This window comes from Lolium perenne, chromosome 1 (genome assembly GCF_019359855.2).
Source record: "Lolium perenne isolate Kyuss_39 chromosome 1, Kyuss_2.0, whole genome shotgun sequence".
Lineage (NCBI taxonomy): Eukaryota > Viridiplantae > Streptophyta > Magnoliopsida > Poales > Poaceae > Lolium > Lolium perenne.
The window spans coordinates 34,388,658-34,397,932 of record NC_067244.2 but is presented as its reverse complement, the minus strand read 5'-3'; the positions used below and the strand labels follow the sequence as shown (position 1 = coordinate 34,397,932).

General features: G+C 46.1%; 1 protein-coding gene across 2 annotated transcripts; it reads right to left on the bottom strand.

Annotated features, from left to right (window-relative positions):
• Positions 1–4,553: 4,553 nt before the first annotated feature.
• On the bottom strand, positions 4,554–8,867 carry LOC127346631 (uncharacterized). 2 transcript variants are annotated; one of them, XM_051372918.2, is made up of 7 exons: positions 8,427–8,867; positions 7,907–8,179; positions 6,555–6,744; positions 6,216–6,426; positions 5,501–5,643; positions 5,378–5,416; positions 4,554–4,892 (listed from the first exon to the last, which is right to left on the bottom strand). In XM_051372918.2, exons 1-7 carry the CDS (start codon positions 8,762–8,764, stop codon positions 4,842–4,844), a joined length of 1,245 nt encoding a protein of 414 aa, XP_051228878.1. In that variant the 5' UTR covers positions 8,765–8,867; the 3' UTR covers positions 4,554–4,841. The 2 variants fall into 2 exon arrangements, with proteins under 2 accessions (XP_051228878.1, XP_051228874.1); XM_051372914.2 differs by having other exon boundaries at positions 6,555–6,750; positions 8,427–8,866.
• Between the last annotated feature and the right edge of the window lie 408 nt (positions 8,868–9,275).

Genomic DNA, 9,275 nt, shown 5'->3' with positions numbered 1-9,275 from the left:
ACGAGCGCCGTGCCACGGACACATCAAGGGAGCAAGATGACAGCGCCAGACACTGGGACTGCCCTTTCTTCAGACACTGCTGGGATTCAGGAATGAGCCGATTGCCCACAATCGGCAATTGCCCAGAATGCAACAAGGAGAAGAAGGAGGCAGCCAATGTATCTGTGTTCGAGCGCTTAGGGCCTCTCCCGCCACAAAGCAAACGCGCTGAGTCACCTCGTTGGGCAGATCTTGAGGATTCCGAAGACGAGGGACTAGAAGAAGAAGAAGACAGGTACCACCGTCCAAGGTGGTGCCCTGACGGACTCAGCCGTTCACAAAAACGCAGGGTTCAGCGGTTGCGCGGCCTGGAGGAAGCCGAAAGGTTATACCTGCACACGCTAAGAAAGGCACGGCCTGATCTGGCTGCAAAAGTTCAGCGGACCCTGGATGAAGAGGGTCGTCCACGGAAAATGGAATGGCGTCCCAAGCAAAAGAAGGCCGATGATGAAACATCGGCTGGCACAAACATGGTGCTTGTCTTGCCGACAGAGCTTAGTGCTCCACGATTATACGATGCACTAAAGGTGGATGACAGCAGGCGTATCAAGTCAGAGGTTGGGTTGGTTTTATCCAGCCTAACCGAGTAGCAAGATTAAAACAATGAGCAAACCGGGTGAGGCTGATCCTTGTGATCGGCCCCAAAAAAAATTTATGGAGGAACATTACAAAACCTTCATCGAACAAGCAATGTGGAGGCCGATTCCCGCAATCGGCTAAAATTATCTTCTGCACATATTCTGTTTGTGGTCAGCAACGATCTACTGGGCAGCGGCCACGCACGGTGGATGAAAGTCAGCATGAATCTTTGCGAAGCCGACGTACAAGTGCAGTGCCCTGACTAACCATGAAAGCCGATATCTGCAGTCATTTGGCAGATTCGGCTCGGGGGGCACCTAAACATGGGAACAGAAGCAGGGGTACATGTGTGCAATGAAATACTGGGGGCCGATAGGAGAGAATCGGCCGGTAAAAAAAAAAAAACAAAAAAAAATTTTAACAGCCGATGCGCAGCCATCGACTCTAGTTGAATTATGCGATGTTTACCGAATCTCCACCAAGTCCAGGCCAGCGGTGGTGCCTCCTGTTGCTTCGAGGGAATAAGACAATGGAAATTTCTTCAGCTACTTCGAGCCGATCCGGGTTTCTGAACCTTTTTGTCAAGGATTTCCAAGCTTTGGGGGCTAGTTCAGCTGAAACGGAAGATTATCGGTTGTTGGAGGAAGAAAGAGGATCGGCTGTGGCGCATTCTCTCTGACATTCTCGCCTCGAGTAAGGCTCGGGGGGCAGCAGGCTCGAGCGAGGCTCGGGGGGCAGCAGGCTTGGAGGGTACTCTGTTTAAAGAGCCAATGGGGATACCATCGGCTGATCCTTCATTGCAACCTTCTTCACAATGATGAGTACTGAAGAGGATTATTGGGTTTGGTTAGAAAGTTCAAAGGCTTTCCTGAAAGATCCTGCATCAGTTGAGGAAGGGAAGGGTGAATTTCAAAGGACCGATGTGGTACTATCGGCTCATTACGCATTGGCAAAAGGGACGAATCGGTAAGGTCAGTAGGAGAAGGAATCGGCTAAATTAGACTCAGAAGAAATCGGCAAAATCAAATTGGGGAAAAGTTCTTCATTGATAGGCGGGATTTCTTACATGAAGAGCTGATTGCTCTCAAAAGGAAATGCTAGGGGATACATTGCCCCATCTGCTACTACTAGCCCTATTCTAGAGATCCTATCTAAGGGCCATCACTGCCCTCATCGTCGCCGTCGTCGCCACTGTCGGCGCTGCTCCCGGCGGGCTCGTCGTCGCTCCAATGGCCGCCGACCGGGCCCTCGTTGTCTTCATCTTCTTCGTCAGCGTCGTCCTCGTCGCTGTCGAAGTCGCTAAGATTGCCCGGCCAAGGGCAGAACCGCTTGGCCGGCGGCTCGTCGGAGGAGCTCTCGTCGTCGTCCTCCTCCTCCTCTTCCTGCTCCTCCTCCTCCCCGGAAGAGGTGAAGTCGCAGGAGAAGCTGTCGTCGTCGCTCTCCTCCTCCGTTGCCCCGACGGCGAGGAAGCGGAGGTCACTCTCCCCGTCTGTCGAGGACTGGTCGTCCTCGGACCAGATGGAGAAGTCGTGGTCTGACTCCTCCCCGGCCGCAATGGCGCGGCGGATGTTCGCCGCATGGACCTCTGCCGGGTTGTACTCCGGCGTCGGCTCACGGGATGTGGAGGACTGGCTGGAAGGACCCGATGGAGCAGAGGAGGAAGAAGACATGGTGGCAGGAGGGCTTTTGGAGTGCTAGTGCGAAGGAGATGCAGAGGAGAACTGTTCGTAGCGGTTAAATAAAAGGAGATATAGTGGAAATTCAATGCCACAGCAGTTTCCGAGGAAGTGGGGCCTAAAGAGAAAAAACTGCCAGATCACGCGGAGAAGTTGAGAAGGCAGGGCATCATGATGAAGGATACTGCGACGGTTCTGCCACGACATGACCCGACGAAGGAAAACAGAGTGATTTTGGAATTACCAATTCCAAAACCAGGGGGGCATGTGTTATCACCAGAATTTGACCGAGTCAGAGGTGGGCCACGATTGAGAAAGACTTGAAGATATACATGGAAGGAAAAACAAGAATTGGCCTTATACACGAAGTTGGGCTGAATTGCCCATTGTATCTGTAATCTAGTAGATCGCATCTTAGATTAAAAGTTAGAGTTTTACTCGTGCACGGTTAGGTGCACGTCCGAATTAGAAAGTCCGCTGGACTATAAATATGTATCTAGGGTTTATGGAATAAACAACAACACAACGTTCACCCCAAAACAAACCAATCTCGGCGCATCGCCAACTCCTTCGTCTCGAGGATTTCAATCGGAGTAGCGACATGCTGCCTAGATCGCATCTTGCGATCTAGGCAGCACAAGCTCCACGTTGTTCATGCGTTGCCCGCATCAAGCGTCTTTGATGGCGGGCAACGTAGTTATCATAGATGTGTTAGGGTTAGCATAGTTCTCCGTATAACATGCTTACGTAGTGCAACCCTTGCATGTCTAGCCGCCCTCACACCTATCTCAGGTGTGGGGGCGGCACCCTGCTTGTTCATTATTTAGTAGATCTGATCCGTTACGATTGCTCCTTGTTCTACAAGGATTAGTTTAATATCTGCAATAGTTAGGCCTTACAAAGGGGGGGAGGATCCAGCGGCACGTAGGGTGGCGTTCGCAAGTCCTAAACAGGATGTTCCGAGGATCAGCATTCATGTTGGTTTTTAGGCCTTGTTTAGGATCGGCTTACGATCACCGTGCGTGGCCGCGAGGCCCAACCTGGAGTAGGATGATCCGATTATGCGGTGAAAACCCTAAATCGTCGTAGATCTCATTAGCTATATTTTGATCAAGCAGGATCACCAAGTATCCGTGCACCCTGTACGGATCATGGGTGGATCGGCTCTTTGAGCCGATTCACAGGATAACCTGAGAGCCGATCGAGGCTCGTATTTAATGTTTACGTGTATGCCCTGCAGGAAACTAAGCGAGGCATCCCCATCACCTTCCTGACCAGGTATAGGTCAGGTGGCACGCCCTTGCACTTCGCATCGCCGCGTGTGACCAGAAGAGCATTGCGGGCCGTCGCTCGGAGGGGTCTCAGCCAGCCGCAGCTCTAGGCTCTTCCCGGCTCTACCGTGTTGATTCGCCGCTGCCCGCCGGTGGGTTTTGGCAGTCAACAGATCTCTAGCAGCGGCGGCGGAGGGAGGCGAGGGAGGTCGCCGGCGCAAGGGCGGAAGGCAGCCCACCGGCATGAGGCACAGGAGCTCCACCGGCGCGAGGAGCGCGGAAATCCGCCGGCGGGAACGTGCGACCTTGCGCAGGAGTCCGTCGGCACGAGGCGAGGGAGATCACCGGCGCCAAGGGAGGCAGGCCGCCCGCCGGCGCGAGGTGCAGGAGCTCCACCGGCGCCAATTAAGGGAGGCAGGCCGCCCACCGGCGCGAGGTGCAGGAGCTCCGAGGCGGGAAAGTGCAACCCCGCGTAGGTGTCCGTTGGGAGGAGGATTTGATCGATCGGGGATGATTTGATTTTTTTTTTCAAAATACAAAGGGGGAAATGGAAAAAAAAAAATTGAACTACACGTTCAACATCTAATCTGTGACGGAGGGGTATAACATTTCTATTTTTCTATAGTTCATTCTAATTTCATAAGAGTCCACTGGTTGCATGTATATGCAGAATTAAACTACTCTTTCTCAATTCAAATTATCTGTCGTGGATTTAGACAAATATTACCTAAAACTGGCTTAGGTTTATTAAATATGTGACACGTAATTTGGATCTGAGAGACTTGCTAATCTTTTTCCAGTGGTCAAAATTTTGTGCTATTAAAATTAAGCGAGCTTTCTATTTTAGTCTGTCAAGCATTACCGACCATCTTTTCTAGTCCATCGTGGGCTAAAGTCAGCTTAATTGCACGAGAGAATATCTGGTACAGGTTTTGCACTGTGGCATTCTGAAATGGTAGATATCAGGTTATGCCAACAACTCTCCAAATTTTAATGTGATACATCTGCCAACAATTTGCATTCAATAGCATACGGACCGTTTATACTGTATTTGAATCCATTGCCGAATTTCTATAACGCAGCTGAAAATCGGCATTTATTACACTTGAATCAAACACATCCACTCATTCACCGGGAGCAAACCAGCCCGGGCGCTATTCGTCCGTCCTCTGCAAATCATGTCTATAATAACTTGCCAACTCTGTCACAGCTTGCGATAAATGCAAGGGACTGACTCCTGCCACTTCCATTGTAGTACCGTTCTTAAGACTCCACTCTAGCACCTTACTTCATTTTGTCTCACCAGAAAACATGAAGGATCAAGACCCTAAGTGAAATAAATACAGAAACAATGAATAATCAAATCAAACATCATACTACTATAGTGGAGCAAATGCTCCCTCTACGGAAAAAAAAAACATAATTCAAAGTTTCGAAAAATTTTGACAAAAAATTCTACATGAATCTTTACAATATGTGTGTTCATCAAGTTTCGCAAAAAAAACCACGATAAGTTTTATAGTCTATGTAAAGAAGATTAAAGGAATCGAGTGAAAAGTCTTACTTTTAGCACCAAATTTTGTCTTTTTTACACACGTCACACTACAAGTTAATTTGACATAAAAACGACTTTGTAAGCGTGTACCACGTGAAGATGTATGTGCGTTTCTTTTTGTTTCAATATTTTAACATTTTAAAATACATATCTAAGATGCATTTCAAAATAAAGGGAGCATATGCTCCCATGTGCCAAAACATCACTCCCCTACTATAGATGTTACTAATACCAAACAAGATGTGTCATTACATTACCTCGTACATACTTCTTGCCGACATCTCCTCAGCTTCCAGCTGTGAAGACAAGCAGCAGTCAACAATGAATGAAGCAGCACAATAAATGTCAAGTACTACTTGCCAGGAAATCATCCTACTTACATCAGAAGGAGTATATCCCAAATTTTCCTCTGGTCCATCACAACAAAACATGCCCCTCGAGCGACAATCTTCAAAGCGACCACCACTGTACGAATCAGCCTTGGGGTGATAGACATCACTCAAACAAGCATAGCAACCTCTTGCTGAAAAATTAAGTGCAATGAAACATAGGCACACACACGGATAATAATAGTCGAAGGTAATAAAACACAAGCATGCGGTCATTACACAAGGCTGTGCACAAACCAGTTTGAGATATTACAAATGTGTAAAGTTTAAGCATCATGTGGAGCCTATATAGCCACCACAAGGCTCCACCAACAGGGGCAGCTAGCTTGGAGGAGGTGCCAAAGTTGCAAAATAAGTATGTATAACGACCAACAAATGATATAATACTATGGAATTACTTCCTGAGACAAATCTGTGCATATGATTTTGAAGTTCTCAATCTAAATGTTTAGAACATACTGGTGGTGTTCAAATGTAACATTTTTTTTGTGTACTGGAGAGAGTATTTGACTGCTCCTAATGTTGCTACGGCCATTACGCCAGGCAGTCGGATGTATCAGTAGATTAGACATTTCAGGCCACACATCAAGCATGATGAATTACGTAACACAAAGGGGCAAACAAATCAGTTGATGTAGGAATCATATGTTTGAGCCGGAGAATACATCACAAAACTCACCAAAGTTAGGATAAGTGTATAGAATACCTTCTGAAGGATTAACCCTGCAGATACAGCTGACGACCAACTCATTACGCCCTCTTTCCACAAGTTCAGCAAAAAATAATAGATTGTCAAGGCCAGAGTCATCAGCTCCTTTTGTATTTGCTGTGAAGTTGATATGATAGTAAATCCCCTTAATATCAGCATCATGAAAATACCGGTAGCGCCCAACACATGTAAGCTCATATGCAAGATCCTACAATAAGAAGAATGGACCTGATCAGCAATGGATTGCTAGATGAATGGTAAAAGATGGTAAAACCCAGTGCGGCCCAGGTAGGCAGCAGGACGGCTGAGGGCAGGAGGGAGGGAAAAAGAGCAAACCCCAGAAAGATTGTGATCATCATTGTACTTGTCCATCAAAGCTTTAACCAGCTGGAGCATCGAACATCGTCTTTCATCAAGTGGCAGTGTTCTCAAATGACTCTTCCTTGTGCCATCAGGCCAGTGAATGTGTCGCCATATAGCCATCTCCAGTGTGCACTTATTCTCTTGAGAAACCAAATCCTGCTCCCTGTGCCTAGTTTAGATTAGACAAATCAATATGGTAAGCAGACTGTACTTAACTTGCTCAGTCTGACATGCTATCAGCAAGACATAGGGTGGGAGTGAATTAGTTTGGCCAGAAGGTTGTTGAATAGGACTAAACAGCACCAATTAAATCTAATGTACTCGCTCTGCATCGCCGTTGTCCCCAACCTTGGGGAACTCTGTTTCTATATATCTGTCCATGTGGGTATATCATGATGTTTTGGTGAGATCATTAGTCTCGCTTAATGCCTTGATCAAAGCGTAGCATGGTTTACTTTCACCTCCGTAAACAGTTTTTGGTCTTCACTAGCAGTGGTCTAAGAACGGTTATAGTGAACAGAGGGGCTAGTTCACGGTAGCTAAGTTGCATAGGACAGGCATAAGTGAAGATGTCATGTTTTACAAACAGATTGGCGATGCAGGAATATATCTATATCAAAAAGGAACACAATACAAATTAAATTAGGACGGGAAAAGTTTAATACTGAAATTTGTGCACAGCTCCACTGAGGAAAAAACACAACAGAGGGGCGAGAATAAGATGAGCCAACCCGCTGATGTGACTGTGCTTGGTCACGTAGTAAAGAGCAAAAACATATAAAGATGAATGGCTCACATGCCTAGAAGTTCACTGCCTCCTTTTAACAAGGCATCCATCTTCCATTTTCGGAACCTAATTAGCTGTGTCTGTGACACTATTCTGGCTATTGACCGTTGTGAAGACATGAGGAGACTGTTGTGTGGGTGTGCCTTGCTAAAAATCGAGCCTGCTGTACAAATTAAATACAGATAAAACCTAGAATACAAAGTTCTTCGCATCACGTATCTACACGTTTCGTTGAGTTTCATCTTTCTTATGATTGTGCAGTATTTGAAAAAAAAAATACTAACAGATAAAGGTACAAAATATTTGCATGGTCCCATGACAGGAATTTTAAAATAAATGTAGGCTAGTATTTTCTTTTCTATCAACTTGAAAGGTTTTCTATACTCGGAACTTGGGGCCATCTGTTTTCCCATGACTCATAATGTAAAAATTGTTATTATCATCCATGGCCTAAATCATGGAAGCATCATAAAAGCATTTGAACACAAAACGGAGAAGTAAACCAATGATAATCTAGATCAAAGTTGAGTAACTTTACATTTTTGGATCCAGATGGCGGAAGAGATAGCGATCGATGGCCTCAGAGACTTGGTCTAGGTTGTGAGATGGCCCACCCACATTAGGATATGTGTGGAAAGATCCCGCGTGATCAACTCTGGTGTAGAAATCAAGTCCCCATGTAGACTCTGGCCGAAGCCAAATGGTGTCCTGCTTATAGGAGGATGAGGAAGTGGCAGTTATGGACAATTCATCCAATCTTGTAGTGTCGGCAACATCCGATTGTTGCAGAGGTTTTGCATCCCCCTCAAGTCTGAATTGGAACAAGCAAGACTGATGAGCATACAAACGATTATCATCTGAATTATAGGAGATTATTATAAAAGTTTTTCTCTTTTAGAAGTACAAAGATGAGAAATCATCTGCGACATGAATCCGACAGAAATATATGAGTAACTAACATTCCTTTCCCAACCCCACGACTAGGAGTAATCAATCCCCACACAGAGAAATTTGATTTCCACTAGATGAGAAACAGAAACGGATCGAGAGGGGCATACCGTTTCACGACTTGTAGCAAGAGTCTGTGCATGTGCCGGAGATGAATGCCTACAGAACCATAATCCGTGAGGTACTTCCCATCCCTATCTACGAAGACAACAATCACTGGCCCGGGGTAGGATCTTAGTGCGGCGAGTCGGTCGCGGCTGCTTCCGCTCGGAGGGGAAACGATCAATTTGCCTTCCCCGCAACATTGGATGGAGCAGATCTGTCGCTCGTCGGCTCTGGGAAAATCGAAGTGTACCATCTGGTGAACCAAGAAGGGACACGGAGGGTAGAGGTTTTCGTGGTAGCGGTGGCGGCGGCAGCGGCGGCGGCGAGGGATTGAGGAGGGCATGGGGAAGTGGGGAGCAAAATAGGGATTAGGTTTTCTTTTCCGCGTGAGACGAGGTGAGGGGAAAGGGAGCAAGCGTGAGTGCCTGCGTGGTTGAGTTGAACCAGTTTTTCGGTTTTTATCTAGGCCCGTGCTAAGTCGTGATCGACTTTGTTTCTCGCTAAATCCAAGTCCAGATACATACGTGAAGTTTTTCTATCTCTATCTATCTATACCTAGTAATATTTATATTTATATTATATTATACTTTATCTATACTAGCAAAAATGCCCGCGCGTTGTGGTGGACTGATTTTTATTGAATATTATTTTACTGAAATGCAACTACCATCAAAATGTTCTAGAATGTAATATTTAGGTGTCTAACACTATCCATAAATCTCAATCACCTAAATTCTATACTTGAGAATATGTTTTTGTCAAGTGTTGTCAACTAAATTGCTTTTGGTATTATGTGTATAACACAAATGCCTGTGCGTTGCTACGAACGAATAAATTTAAACCTAGATATGCAA